Raw genomic sequence first — 16008 nt, 5'->3', positions numbered from 1 at the left:
TTCAATTTAGATTACTATGTTGTTCAGAGCTATATTTGTCTCTTACTTAGCAGTAAGTTGGCTGTCCTTACTATGCAGCTTTCTCTGGCACCTTAGCTTTCAACTCAGTTTATTAAAATCTGCTCTTAGCATGCTATATGGTGCATAAGGTCTTTGAAGATAAAATAATTCCACTGGAAAACTGTTAAAGATTAGTGAACTCATTGATGATATGAGAACTTTTCACTTATCCTTCCAGTTGCTGCTGTGAACAACTGGCATCTTGCAGGTTCTTTAATGAGATTTTCTTTTTCCTGATAATAGAATGTGGCATTATTGGAAGAAGAAGCTGATATTAACCAGCTGACAGAGTACTTCTCTTATGAGCACTTCTATGTCATCTATTGCAAATTTTGGGAGCTGGATACAGACCATGACCTCTATATTGATCCAAAGGATTTAGCCCGGCATAATGATCATGGTATGACACATGGAACAACTTTTAACAGTCTAACTTTAAGAACAGAAGTAAAAGTAACTGAAAAGCTATAGCACACATCATATGCAGTTTTAAGAATATCTAGTGGCTACACGCTGTTCTGCATTCACAGAGTTTGCAGTGGTTTTGTATTCAGTAATCCTGCATATTTGTCCAAAAGCCTAATTTTAAATCTCTTTACATCTTTTAGCTGTTCTGGAAGTACTTTGTCAGAGGCTGTGTGTCTGTCATCTTAAGGAATCATTCCTCTCATGATTGGAAAGATCACTTACAAACAAAATCTGATATGCCCTGCTCTCCCACATAGTGAAAAAGATCCAGGACATCATTCTGATTGCCCTACAGAAGGGAAATATTTTTCCCTGGGATTGCTTCTACTCAAGTCTAACTACTTTTTAGTCAATATTTCATTCAGGGAGGAGAACACTCTCTTGTTTTTCTACTGGTCATGATCATTTGAACCAACAAACCAGCAAAGGCAAAAGCAAGTTTGATCACATCCTCATCCTTAACAGAAAGGAAAAGTAACAACTGTTAAACATGAACAGTAGGAAATACGGGCACAAGCAGCTTGAAAGGCTTGATCTTGAGTACTGCTGCATGTCTGCCATTCCCATTAAGTTCAGTTGAAATCAAAAGGAGACACTGCGTGCTCAGCACTCTTGAAAATAGGTACTTACTTAGGTGCCTAAATATGGACTTCACAGCCTGACTTTTGGGGACACATTTTGAAAATTTTGGCCCTACACTTAAAAAGCAGGTGGTAGAGTGAGGTATGTCTTCAGCGACACAGTCGTCTCCCACAGGGTGTGGCTGTCTCCTCGTTGTTGTCAGTCTAAAACTAAACTAGACCAAGCACTCATACACGTTGCAAGGAAAAATACTGAAGTGGAAGGGGTATTGACACGATAGCCTAACAAGTCTCTTCCCTCTCTAATTTTTGTGATCTCAGCTTTCAGGTGTATCATGCCTTTTTTGCCTCCAAAGCAAACGAGCTGAGTGTCACCCAGTTCTGGGAATAAATAGTGAATAGGTTGCTGGTGTCCCTTAGAACAGTCATTCTGAACCTTTACGGACTATTGTATCCCTTTCAGGAGTCTGATTTGTCTTGTGTACCCAAGTTTCACCTCATTTAAACTACTTGCTTACAAAATCAGACAAATAGAAAAGTGTCACAGCACACTATTGCTGAAGCATTTCGTTCGTTCTTGTGTTTAAGCATATCATAAAATTGATTGGAATATAAATATTATACTTACATTTCAGCATACAGTATGTAGAGCAGTAGAAACAAGTCATTGTCTGTATGAAATTTTAGTTTGTACTGTCTTCGCTAGTGCCTTTCATGTAACCTGTTGTAAAACTAGGCAAATATCTAGATGAGTTGATGTACTCCTTGGAAGACCTCTGTGTACCCCCAGTTGAGAACCACTGCCTTAGAACATCATTATGATTTTCTACAAGATATGTTCAAACAGGAATTAATTCAAGGAAATCCTATAGCCGGTGTTATACAGGAGGTTAGACTTCAGTGATCACAGTGGTCCTTCTAGCCTTATCTATGAAATGTTTGTTGATAGCAAAAACATATATATACTACAGGACAAGGTTTGACTAGTTAGCCTTTTACAGAAGCATTGGTGGGGGGCTTTTTACTTTTGAAATGAAAGGTTTCAATGGGTAGGTTAATCAGATGCAATTCTGGTTCTCTTTTCTTATATTAAACTTTGAAATGTAGAAGTATCTTGTGAAACATTCAGCTCTTAGAGCCTATTAATTCCTTAATATGTTTTGTATTCTGGTAGAGAAATTACACTTAGAGTAAGCTGGTAGAAAGTACCGTAAAACTATGCAAATAAGACTCAATCATTTAACCAAAGACACTTCATCTTTAGTAAAACCACAGCATTGATAACAAAATAAAAACATGCATCTCAAAACTGTGTGTCAGAGATAGTTAAGTATTATCTTTGTACATTTAAAATTCCTAATTCCGTGTTGGCTCTATGATGAATTATAGGGCTTCTAAAATTTAAAGACCCTTTAAAGCAAGATTTACTTGTTCAGGCAATGCTTGTTAAATAAATACTGATCTAATTATTGTCCTAGAACTTTTGCTTCAAGTCAGAATTTAAAGCCATTTGGACCAGTTTTGGAGGCTGTATGTGTCAAATCCATGGGATTCAAAGATTAATGAGAGCTAATCTTTTGTTTTACATACCTCTGTATTTATATAATTAAGTGGTTTTCAATAAATATATTTAATCAGCTAAGCACAATATAAAGCAAAAGTATGACCTTTAAATGTCTTCTAATATTTTTTTTTCTCTTTCACAGCTATATCAAACAGGATGATAGAGAGGATATTTTCAGGAGCAGTAACAAGGTAACTTTTTTTTATATGCTGCTTTAAATAAGACGGTTACTCACCTTTGTAACTGTTGTTCTTCGAGATGTGTTGCTCACATCCATTCCAGTTAGGTGTGCGCGCCGCGCGTGCACGTTCGTCGGAAACTTTTTACCCTAGCAACTCCAGTGGGCCGGCAGGTCGCCCCCTGGAGTGGCGCCGCCATGGCGCCCAATATATATCCCTGCCGGCCCGCCCGCTCCTCAGTTCCTTCTTGCCGGCTACTCCGACAGTGGGAAAGGAGGGCGGGTGTGGAATGGATGTGAGCAACACATCTCGAAGAACAACAGTTACAAAGGTGAGTAACCGTCTTTTCTTCTTCGAGTGATTGCTCACATCCATTCCAGTTAGGTGACTCCCAAGCCATACCTAGGCGGTGGGGTCGGAGTGAGAAGTCGCGGCATGGAGCACTGCAGTTCCGAAGGCCGCATCCTCTCTCGACTGCTGTACCAGGGCGTAGTGGGAAGCAAAGGTGTGGACCGATGACCAGGTCGCTGCCCGACAGATTTCCTGGATGGGTACACGGGCGAGGAAAGCCAGCGACGACGCCTGCGCCCTGGTAGAATGCGCAGTCACACGGCCCGTAGGGACATGGGCCAAGTCATAACAGGTCCTGATACAGGACGTAACCCACGAGGATAACCTCTGGGAGGAGATAGGAAGCCCTTTCATACGGTCCGCTACCGCCACGAAAAGCTGGGGGGATTTGCGGAAGGGTTTGGTCCTCTCTATGTAGAACGCGAGAGCTCTACGGACATCCAGCGAGTGGAGCTGCTGCTCCCTGCCTGAGGAGTGAGGTTTTGGGAAAAAAACCGGGAGGAAAATCTCTTGGCTGACGTGGAAGGCTGAGACCACCTTGGGTAGAAAGGCAGGGTGCGGTCTAAGCTGCACCTTGTCTTTGTGGAAGACCGTGTATGGGGGGTCTACCACAAGGGCTCGGAGTTCCGACACCCGTCTAGCTGAGGTGATAGCTACTAGAAAGGCAGCCTTCCAAGAGAGGTAAAGCAGGGAGCAAGTAGCTAACGGCTCAAAGGGGGGCCCCATGAGCCGGGACAACACCAGGTTAAGATCCCAGGTTGGAGCAGGGGGACGGACGTTAGGGAATAACCGTTCCAGCCCTTTAAGGAATCTCGACACCGTCGGGTGAGAAAAAACGGAGCGACCGTCCGCACCCGGGTGAAAGGTGGAGATAGCTGCTAGATGGACTCGCAACGACGATAAGGCCAGACCTTGCTCTTTGAGGGACCAAACATAGTCTAAGATTTCGGTTACCGAAACTTCCATAGGGCGGAGATTTTTCTCTACGCACCAACAGGAGAAGCGTTTCCATTTCGCCGAATACGTGGCTCTTGTGGACGGTTTCCTGCTGCTCAAGAGCACCTCTCTCACGGGCGTGGAGCAGCGCAGCTCGGAACCAGTTAGCCACGCAGGAGCCACGCCGCTAGGTGCAGCGACTGCAGGTCTGGGTGACAGAGAGTCCCGTGGTCCTGGGTAATCAGGTCCGGATGAAGGGGCAGGGGAACTGGGTCGGCTACGGCCAAGTCCATCAGCATGGTGTACCAGTGCTGTCTGGGCCATGCCGGGGCCACCATGATCACACGAGCCCTGTCTCTGCGCACCTTCAGGAGGACCTTGTGAACCAGAGGGAACGGAGGAAACGCATAGTACAGGTGGGTCGACCACTGGATGAGGAAGGCATCCGCTATAGACCCCGGCTCCCTGCCCTGAAAGGAGCAGAACGCTTGGCACTTCCTGTTCCCCTTGGACGCAAAGAGGTCCACCCGGGGATAACCCCACCTCCGGAAAATGGAGAGAGCGACGTCCGGGCGAAGGGACCACTCGTGTGACAGGAAGGATCTGCTCAATCGATCCGCCAGCGTGTTCCGTACTCCGGGAAGGAAGGAAGCCCTGAGGTGAATGGAGTGGGCTACGCAAAAGTCCCAGAGTCGTATCGCCTCGAGGCACAGGGAGGAGGACCTGGTGCCGCCCTGCTTGTTGATATAATACATGGTCGTCGTGTTGTCCGTGAACACGGCTACACAACGACCCTGAAGCTGATGACAAAACGTTTGGCAAGCAAGGCGGACCGCTCTCAACTCCCTCATGTTGATGTGTAGCCCCACCTCCTCCTGAGACCACAGGCCCTGCGTCCGCAGGGTCCCTAGGTGGGCCCCCCAGCCTAGATCTGAGGCATCCGTTGTCAGGGATACCGAGGGCTGAGACGGGTGAAAGGGAAGACCCGCACACAATACGGACTGGTCCAACCACCAGCCGAGGGAATCTAAGACCTTCTGGGGGATTGTGAGTAACATGTCTAACGGTTGCCTTGCCGGCCTGTAATGACTGATAAGCCACAGCTGGAGAGGTCTCATGCGGAGCCGAGCGTAGTCGGTCACAAAGGTGCACGCCGCCATGTGGCCTAACAGGGTTAGACATGTCCTCACTGACGTCAACGGGGCTGACCGCAAGCGTTGAACGATCGCCGCCATGGTCTGGAACCGCTGCAGAGGCAGCGAGGCCCTGCCCACAGTGGCGTCCAGGACGGCCCCGATAAATTCCACCTTCTGAGAGGGCCTCAGGGTGGACTTGTCTGTGTTTATCAACAGGCCCAGACTCGCAAACATGCCGGTGATCACGCGGACATGGCTGGTCACCTGCTGTTCCGACGTGCCCCGAATCAACCAATCGTCCAGATAAGGGAACACGTGGACACGGTTGCGCCGAAGATGCGCCACGACAACTGCCATGCATTTTGTAAACACCCTCGGGGCCGTGGACAGGCCGAACGGGAGGACCGCAAATTGATAATGACGAGCCCCCACAACGAAGCGGAGAAAGCGTCTGTGGCGCGGCCAAATGGCAATGTGGAAATACGCGTCCTGCATGTCGAGGGCGGCGTACCAGTCTCCCGGATCCAGGGATGGAATAATGGTCCCCAGGGATACCATGCGGAACTTCAACTTCACGAGGTATTTGTTGAGCTCTCGCAGGTCGAGGATAGGCCTGAGGCCCCCCTTGGCCTTGGGGATCAGAAAGTAGCGGGAATAAAACCCCTTGCCTTTCTCGTTTTCCGGAACCGCCTCTATAGCTCCTTTGCTGAGGAGCGTCTGCACCTCCTGCCGAAGGAATTGCTCGTGAGAGGGGTCCCTGAAGAGGGACGAGGAAGGAGGGCGGGAAGGAGGAAACGAAACAAACTGCAGGCGGTATCCCGTCTGCACCACGCTTAAGACCCAGCGGTCCGATGTTATTTGGGACCACGCCGGGAGGAAAAACGAAAGGCGGTTGGAAAACGGGGGGGAAGGATCCATAGAGGAAACTGTTACTGCGCCCTCGAGCGCACCTTCAAAATGAAGGTTTAGGACCAGGCGGGGGTTTTGAGGAGCCTTGGTTCTGCCCCCCTTGGTTCCCCGACTGCCTGCGCCTCCCGTTCCTGCCGCGGCGCCTGTAAAGGTCCTGCCGCTGGCGGAACTGGGAAAACGGCCTGCGTTGTTGTTGTTGTTGTTGTTGCGGCCGGAAGGGTCTACGCTGCGTCACGGGAGTGTGCATCCCGAGGGACCGCATAACGACTCGGTTATCTTTCAGACTCTTGAGTCTGGGGTCTGTTTTGTCAGAAAATAGGCCCTGGCCTTCGAAAGGAAGGTCCTGTATGGTATGCTGGAGCTCCGGCGGAAGGCCGGAAACCTGCAGCCAGGAGATGCGACGCATCGTAACACCTGACGCAAGGGTACGGGCAGCCGAGTCCGCAGCGTCCAAGGAGGCTTGCAAGGCCGTGCGTGCGACCTTCTTGCCTTCGTCCAAGATGGCCGTAAACTCTTGGCGAGCATCCTGTGGCAGCAGCTCCTTAAATTTGTCCACTGCCACCCAGGAATCAAAGGCATATCTGCTCAGCAGGGCCTGCTGGTTGGAGACCCTGAGCTGCAGCGCCCCAGCCGAATACACCTTACGGCCAAGGAGGTCCATCCGCCTGGCCTCTCTTGATTTGGGGGCCGGAGCCTCCTGGCCATGACGCTCCCTATCGTTCACCGATTGAACCACCAGTGAACACGGGGTCGGGTGTACATGGAGATATTCGTATCCCCTGGAAGGGGCCATGTACTTCCTCTCGACGCCTTTTGCTGTCGGAGGGATGGAGGCCGGAGACTGCCAGATGGTGTTGGCGTTGGCCTGGATGGTTCGTATAAAGGGCAGGGCGACCCTGGTGGGAGCATCAGAGGAGATGATGGTTACAATTGGATCCTCTATCTCCGAGACCTCCTCCGCCTGCAGACTCAGATTTTGAGCCAATCGCCTGAGGAGGTCTTGGTGCGCCCTGAGATCCAGCGGGGGAGGACTGTTGGAGGAGGTACCCGCCACCGCCTCATCCGGGGAGGAGGATGATGAGACCCCCGGCCCGAGAGTGTCTAACTGAGGGTCTTCCTCAGCCCTCGCCTCTGCCTCCGGAGCCACAGCGGAGTCCTGCTGCTTGGACCCTTCCTCCCCTTCCGGGGAGGGAGGGGAGCGAGACAACGAGGCTTCCGGGGCCCTACGCTCCGCAGTCGCCGGCCTAGGAGGGAGCTGCTGGGGGCCCTGGGCCTGATGGTACGCCCAGGGTGTCCAGAATCCCCACTGTTGTGGGCCTTGGTCCTGCAGCGGCGGATCACCAAACAGCGCCGCCTGCCGGTCGGTGCCCAGCGCATAGCCGCTGTCCGTCTGGGAGGATACGGACGGCTGTCTCGAGGGCCACGGTGGGGTCGACCCTGGATGGTACGGGTCTGCGCGGGCCGGCACGGAGGATCGTCTCGGTGCCGGGGACCGGTACCGGGAGTCATACCGGTGCCGGGATCGGGACCGGGACCGGGATCTGTCACGGTGCCGTGATCCTGATCGGTGCCGTGATCCTGATCGGTGCCGGGCGCCGCTTCGGTGCCGGGACCTGCTACCAGCTCGGTGCCGGGAGGTCGACCGGGACCTGCCACCAGCTCGGTGCCGGGAGGTCGAGCGAGACCGGGACCGGGACCTGCCACCAGCTCGGTGCCGGGAGGTCGACCGGTGCGGCGAGTAGCGTCGGGACCTGCTCCTGGAGTCGCGGTGCCGGTGTCGACTGGAGCCTGACCGCGACCTTCTCGATGCCGACCGGTGCCGCGAGTGCGACCGGTACCGCTGAGGGGAGCGGTGCCGGGACTGCGAGCGGCGTTGGGATCTGGAGCGCCCAAGACGTCGGGACCTGGATCGGGAACGACTGTCTCTGGGCGGTGCCGACATCATGGGCTTGCCTCTGGACACGACCCGCACCGGAGGTACCGGGGGTGGCAGCCGAGTAGGCTCCGTCAGGGCAATAAGGTCCCGAGCCGAGGCGAAGGTCTCCGGTGTGGACGGGACCACTATCTCAACCCCAGATCTCATGGGGGAGCTCGGCGGCACCGGACTCAACGGACCCGCCGGGCCCGGAGTCAACGGTGCTGACGGTGCCGGCGGCGCCGCGGCCGATGTCGAGGCCGGGCGCTCTAGCCGGGTCTGCCTGGCCGGAGTATTAGACTTCGACGGCCTTGGCTCTGGCTCCAGTGCCGGAGAGGGTCGGTGCCGAGGAGTCTTCTCGGTGCCGGAGCGATCCGGTGCCGGTGCCGATACCACGGCCTGCGAAGCCGTCGGGTCAAGTGCCGCCTCCATTAGGAGAGTTCGGAGCCTTTGATCCCTCTCCTTCTTTGTCCTCGGCTTAAAGGCCTTACAGATGCGGCACTTGTCGGATCTGTGCGATTCCCCGAGGCACTTCAGGCACGCTTCGTGGGGATCGCTGGTAGGCATAGGCTTCTTGCAGGCCGCACACTGCTTGAAGCCCGGCGAACCAGGCATGAGCCCGGTGCCGGGTGCCGGGAAGGGCTAAGCCCCCGGCGATAGAAGTACTTTACAACTAATTAACTTAACTATCAACTTAACAAACTAATTAACAACTATAATGAAACTAGAGATAACGATAGATAACGATAGATAACTAGGAGAGCTAGGGACGTGGAGGACAGCTATGCCGCGCTCCACAGTTCCAACGACCGACACGGCGGTAAGAAGGAACTGAGGAGCGGGCGGGCCGGCAGGGATATATATTGGGCGCCATGGCGGCGCCACTCCAGGGGGCGACCTGCCGGCCCACTGGAGTTGCTAGGGTAAAAAGTTTCCGACGAACGTGCACGCGCGGCGCGCACACCTAACTGGAATGGATGTGAGCAATCACTCGAAGAAGAAACAGGTATTCCAATTTAACGGTCAGACTTGTTTCTGAAAAATTGAAAGTTAAGTTCCTAGAACAGTTGAGTTTCCCTGAAAATCAAAAGCTAATTTCAAGGATTCAGCACTGTCACTCCAAATTTTTAAATCCACTGTTTCAGCAGGAATTTTTGTGTTCCTGCTGCACAATGTACTCTGTGCAAAGATCTTTAATTTTGGTAAATAAGGTAAAGCAATGTTGTAAAATCTAATTTGAGTTGGGAAGAAAGTGAAAAGCGATCACTGGCTTTCTCTTATCTTTCCATTTGCCAATTTAAAACTTTAAATGAACTCCAGTTGTTAAATCAAATTTTCATTTGAAAGCTTTTTCTACTAGTGTTACAAGTAACACAATTTTTCTCTAACTTTAGTTATATTAACCTTTATTTATCTTAAGTGTGAGTACTTTGTGCATTTGACAACACCGTATAGGAGCTTCGATTTTTTTTGATGGTCATTTGTATTTCCTGTCTCATGGAATAGCTATGATGACTAGGGCTGGCTAGAAAACAAGAATTCCATTTCGTGAAAAACTGAGGTTTTAACATGTAGTTCCTCATCAGAATGAAAACTGGACCTTTAAATTTTTTTGTTTAAAAATGAGAGAACACCACACTAGAATAGCCAGTAGTCCAGTGCTCACTTGGGATATGGACGACCAGGATTCAAATCCCTGCTCTGCCTGATTCTGCCTCTCTTGCGCTCTCTTTGGCCCAATGAATATGTAACTATTTATACCAGTGATGTGGACCCCTACAAAATAGCGAATGGAGGGGTGGGCTATTTTGGAAATTTAGACATTGTCTGCAGACCCACAAGGGTCCACAAGTTGAAAACCATTGATTTACACAAAGTGAAACCACTCCAACAGGCGAGAAAGAGAGACTGAGTCTATGGCCTGGTGGTTAGGGCATGTCATGAGTGTAGGGGGGAAGGGTAGCAATCTTTATATCTGCTTGGCAGCTGTACTGGATTGCCTTACCTGTAAAGGGTTAAGCAGTTCAAGTAATCTAGTTGGCACCTGACCAGAAGGACCAGTGAGGAAAGAAGATACTTTCAAATCTGGGGGGGAAGGATTTGTTTTGTTGTTCTGTGGATTGTTCTCTCTCCGGAAGGAGAGAAAAGCCAGCAGGTACGCTAAATCTCCAAAAACCATACCTGGGATACTTCAGCTAAAACCACAGAAACTGTAAGTAGGTCAAGGAAATGCGTTAGGTAATTTTTTGTTTTGGCTTGTGAATTTTCCTATGCTAAAGAGGTAGTTTCTTTCCTGTTCTGTAAGTATGAAGCTGAGTCCAGAGGGGAATCCTCTGTGTTTAAAATATTTTTATTATCCTGTAAAGTTACTGTCCATCCTGATTTTGCAGGTGTGATTCTATTACTTTTCTTTATTTATAAAGTTCTTTTAAGAACCTGATTGATTTCAGTGTCCTGAAGACAAAGGGTTTGGTCTGTGCTCACGTTGCTAAAGCAGCTGGTTAGTATTTTATTCTCAAGCCTCCCCAGGAAAGGGGGGTGAAGGGGCTTGGGGGGCTATATTGGAGGATAGGGATTCCAAGTGACCCTTCCCTGAATATTTTGTGTAAGTCACTTGGTGGTGGCAGTAATATCAAACTAAGGAATTAGTGCCTTAGAAAAGTTTAACCTAAGCTGGTAAAATATAAGTTTAGGGGGTCTTTCATGTGGGTCTCCACATCTCTACCCCAGAGTTCCAAGTGAGGGGGGAACCCTGACAGGGCACTTGCATGAACCAGGCAGAGCAGGGACTTGAATCTTGGTCTCGTACATCCCCCTATGAGTGTCCTAGTGGTTATTCTGGAGTAGCTGTTCTCTTATTTTAACCTATATATGAAACCTTCACGACAAAACCAATAAGTTTGAGTGAAAAATTCAGTTTTGATGAATTGGCATTTTTTGACCCGAAAACCAGTTGAGTTGTACAATTCTCAGTCTGCTCGAACGACATCACACTCATGCAATGCTTTTTGGCATCTCACATGCATGTTGTTCCTGAGGGCTAGCAAAGGGGGTCTTGACCAGTAAATGTAGCAGAAAATCTGAAACCAAAGTGGCAGTAGGCAACCCCAGAGAGGAAGACATGTGCTTGGGCATGTTTCATGATGCTGCTGTCAGACTTCCCAAAAAGATCTAAACATCAGCAGGGTATCAGAAAGGTGCTTAAAAACAAGAATTCTCTACAGGAGAAATCTCACAATGTGCTAAGCCAAGGCTGCTTATCGAATTATTTTTTTAATTGGTCAGTTTTTTGTAAAAATCAAAGTTCTCTTTTGGAAGGTATAGGACACAAAGGAAGTTGCTTGGAAACTGTAATGATCAGTGCAGTATAAGAACAGAAATGAAACAGAAGTGAAACCAAAAATAATTCAGGAAGTATTGTGTATATATATGTGGGCTGTCTTTCACGTGAGTTAACTGTGATTAACTCAAAAAAATTAATCACAATTAGTCAGTTTTAGTCACTATTAAACAATAGAATACCAATTGAAATTTATTAAGTATTTTGGATGTTTCTACATTTTCATTTATAATTGTATTCTGTGTTGTAATTGAAATCAAAATGTATATTTTTATTACAAATATTTGCGCTGTAAAAATGATAAACAAAAGAAATAGTAATTTTTCAATTCACCTCATACAAGTATTGTAGTACAATCTTTGCGTGAAAGTGCAGCTTACAAATGTAGATTTTTATTTTTTTTAAGTTACTGTGACAAAGCTCTGTTCTTGTCTCTATGGGTCCTGCATTTCCTGGAGGATTTCGCTAGCCTCAGAGGCTCACTGTGACCTTCCATGTAGCCCTTCTCTTTCTAGAGGCAAGGGTCACAGCCTACTGAGCCATTTTCATCGTAAGCCAGCAACGGAGGTGAGGAGAAGCTACCCTTCCTTGCACAGTCTCTGTTGTCTCCCACTCTCAGTGATTAATCAGGGGGCAAAAGAGAGGAGCCCCCGGGCCTGCCCTCTACTCCGGGCCCCAGCCAAGGGACCCTATAGTATCTGCTATGGTAGCTGGCTTTTTAGAAACAGGATGCGTACAATTCCCTGGGCCACTTCCCCACAGCAGCCCCCACTTCTTCAATATCCACTTCACCCTTACCTCAGGGCCTCCTTCCTTGTGACTGATATGGTTTGTACTGCTCAGTCTCTCCAATGGTGTGGGTTCCTCCTACAGCTCCTGACAAACCCCCACCTGACTGACGGTTAACTAGTTTCAGCCAGCCCCTAATTGACTTCAGGTGTCCTAATCAACCTAGCTGTACTCTGTGCCTTCTGGAAAGATCTTAATTGGCTCCAGGTGTCTTAATTGACCTGGAGCAGCTGCCATTTGCTTATCCTGGTAACTGGGATTTGTTTAGCCTGTGGATAATATATATGTCTTCCACTACTTTACTAGCCATCTCGCCTTACCCTGTCACATAACAACATTATTTTGTTTTTGAGTGCAGTTATATACTCAGTCCTTGCAGAGCCTCCAAGTCCACTCAGTCCTACTTCTTGTTCAGCCAAGTTTCAGGGTAGCAACTGTGTTAGTCTGTATCCGCAAAAAGAACACGAGTACTGGTGGCACCTTATAGACTAACAAATTTATCTGAACATAAGCTTTCGTGGGCTGCAGCCCACTTCATCGAGTGCATAGAATGGAACATATAGTGAGGAGAGAGATATACATACAGAGAACATGAAAAGATGGGAGTTCCCCTACCAATTCTAAGAGGCTAATTAATTAAGATGAACTGTCAGCAAAAATACTTTTGTAGTGATGTAGTGATAATCAAGATATCCCATTTAAGACAGTTTGACAAGAAGCTGTGAGGATACTTAACATGGGGAAATAGCTTCAGTGTGTGTAATGGCTCAGCCATTCCCAGTCTCTATTTAACCCTAAATTGATTGTATCTAGTTTGCATATCAATTCAAGTTCAGCAGTTTCTCATTGGAGTCTGCTTTTGAAGTTTTTCTGTTGCAAAATTACCACCTTTAAATCTGTTACTGAATGGCCAGAGAGGTTGAAGTGTTCTCCTACTGTTTTTTGAATGTTATGATTCCTGCTGTCAGATTTGTGTCCATTTACTCTTTTGTATAGAGACTGTCCGGTTTGGCCAATGTACGTGGCAGAGGGATTGTTCAGCCAATCGCTAAGACAAACAAGTTTGTTTACATTTACAGGAAATAATGCTGCCCTCTTCTTATTTACAATTTCACCAGAAAGTGAGAACAGGCATTTGCATGTCACTTTTGTAGCTGGCATTACAAGGTATTTACGTGCCAGATATGCTAAACATTTGTATGCCCCTTCATACTCCAGCCACCATTCCAGAGGACATGATTCCATGCTGATGATGCTTGTTTAAAAAAAGTGTTAATTAAATTTGTGCCTGAACTCCTTGGAGAAGTGCATGTCCCCTGCTCTGTATTACCCACATTGTGCCATATATTTCATGTTATAGCAGTCTTGGATGATGCCCCAGCACATGTTGTTCATTTTAAGAACACTTTCACTGCAGATTTCACAAAACGCAAAAGTTACCAATGTGATATTTCTAAAGATAGCTACAGCTCTCGACCCAAGGTTTAAGACTCTGAAGTGCCTTCCAAAATCTGAGAGGGATGAGGTGTGGAGCATGCTTTCAGAAGTCTTAAGAGCGACAGTCTGATGCAGAAACTACGGAACCATCAAAAAAGAAAATCAACCTTTTGCTGGTGGCATCTGACTCATATGATGAAAATGAACATGCATCGGTCCACACTGCTTTGGATTGTTATAGAGCACAACCCGTTATCAACATGGACACACATCCTGTGGAATGGTGGTTGAAGCATGAAGGGACATATGAATCTTTAGCATGTCTGGCACGTAAATATCTTGTAATGCCGGCTACCACAGTAGCATGAGAGTGTCTGTTCTCACTTTCAGGTGACATTGTAAACAAGAAGCGGGCAGCATTATCTCCTGCAAATGTCAACAAATTTGTTTGTCTTTGCAATCGGCTGACAAAAAGTAGGACTGAGTGGATTTGCAGGCTCTAAAGCTGTACATGGTGTTATTCTGAATGCAGTTATTTTCTGTACATAATTCTACGTTTGTAAATTCAACTTTCATGACAGATTGCACTACAGTACTCGTATTCGGTGACTTGAAAAATACTGTTTTTTTACAGTGCAAATATTTGTAATCAAAAATAAATATAAGGTGAGCACTGTACACTTTGTATTCTGTGTTGTAATTGAAATCAATATATTTGAAAATGTAGAAAAAAATCAAAAAATATTTAAATAAATGGTATTCTATTACTGTTTAACAGTGTGATTACACAATTTTTTTAATCACTTGACAGTCATTCTCATATCTATCTATATCTATATATGTCCGAGAGTGCTTGGAAAGCAACAAAGGAAGAGCGACAATTATATGTTTTGCCAGAAAAGTATCATTGTCGCTCTTTCTTTGTTGCTTTCCAAGCACTCTCGGATTAGACTACAAAATGCTGTGCAACTTTTTGTATTTTTAATTCAAACATCAGAGGGGTAGCCATGTTAGTCTGAATCTGTAAAAGCAGAAGAGAGTCCTGTGGCACCTTATAGACTAACAGACGTATTGGAGCATGAGCTTTCGTGGGTGAATACCCACTTCGTCGGATGCATGTTCTGGAAATTTCCACTACATGCATCCGACGAAGTGGGTATTCACCCATGAAAGCTCATGCTCCAATGTGTCTGTTAGTCTGTAAGGTGCCACAAGACTCTCTTCTTAATTCAAATGTAATTCTAAAAATTTTATATATACATAATAGTGAACCAGGTTGTCAGCCCTACTTGCTGCCTAAGCAGCCATAATCATAGGATTGGAAGGGACCTGAAGAGGTCTTCTGTCATGAATGCAGATGACTGGACTAGGGCTAAGTATTGTCTAGACCATCGCTAACAAGTGTTTGTCTAACGTGCTCTTAAAAATCTCCAGTGATGGAGATTCCACAACCTCCTTAGGCAATTTTATTCCAGTGCTTAACTACCCTGACAGGAAGTTTTTCCTAATGTCCAACCTAAACTGCGCTCGCTGCAATTTAAGCCCATTGCTTATTGTCCTGTCCTCAGAGGTTAACAAGAACAATTTTTCTCCCTCCTCCTTGTAACAACTTTTTATGTACTTGAAAACTGTCATCACGTCCCCCCTCAGTCTTCTCTTCTCTTGACTAAACAAACTCAGTTTTTTCAATCTTCCTGCATAGATCATGTTTTCTAAACCTTTCATCATTTTTGTTGCTCTTCTCTGGACTTTCTCCAGTTTTTCCACATCTTTCCTGAAATGTGGCACCCAGAACTGGACACAATACTCCAGTTGAGGCCTAACCAGCTGCCTTAAAGAGCCAGCTGAGAATTCCTCCTCACCGTACGCTGTGCCACCCACTTCCTCGTTCTTTCATACGGGATGTGTTAGGGCTGGGACAGCACATGGAGTGTTGCTGATCCTGAGCCAGAGCTGCATTCCCTAACTTCAACTATGATGTAAGCTTCTGAGTAAATTTTAAAATTAACAAAATTAACATGAACAAAATGAAAATGACCCTTTTACAGTGAAGTCTAGTCCCAGTTTTGTTGCAATATTTCAGTGCCTTAAAATACTTGTGTATTCTTGTTTTCCATTTATGTCAATACCTGGATTGGTCTTTAAGGGGCAGAAAAGCACAGAAAGAAGGAAAACTTAGCTACGCTGATTTTGTCTGGTTTTTGATATCTGAAGAGGACAAAAAGACTCCAACTAGGTAAGAGTTAACTGACACTTGAGCATAACTAGAAACTGGCTTTATTAACTGCCTCTAGCTATAAACTGGCAGAACATACCTATCTGACTTGACCCATTAAATTCCAA

At 47.1% G+C, this 16008-nt stretch overlaps 1 protein-coding gene across 2 annotated transcripts in view; it reads left to right on the top strand.

The window, feature by feature from the left end:
• Positions 1-16008, top strand: part of PPP2R3B (protein phosphatase 2 regulatory subunit B''beta) — a 114232-nt gene that overhangs the window by 82287 nt on the left and 15937 nt on the right. For both annotated transcript variants that reach the window (XM_030571610.1, XM_030571620.1), the window contains 3 exons: positions 304-460; positions 2816-2864; positions 15812-15901. In XM_030571610.1, coding sequence (XP_030427470.1) covers positions 304-460; positions 2816-2864; positions 15812-15901 — 296 coding nt within the window. The remainder of the gene's footprint in view (positions 1-303; positions 461-2815; positions 2865-15811; positions 15902-16008) is intronic.

This window comes from Gopherus evgoodei, chromosome 1, assembly GCF_007399415.2.
Source record: "Gopherus evgoodei ecotype Sinaloan lineage chromosome 1, rGopEvg1_v1.p, whole genome shotgun sequence".
NCBI classification, from domain to species: Eukaryota; Metazoa; Chordata; order Testudines; family Testudinidae; genus Gopherus; species Gopherus evgoodei.
This window is presented reverse-complemented; position numbering and strand designations above follow the sequence as displayed.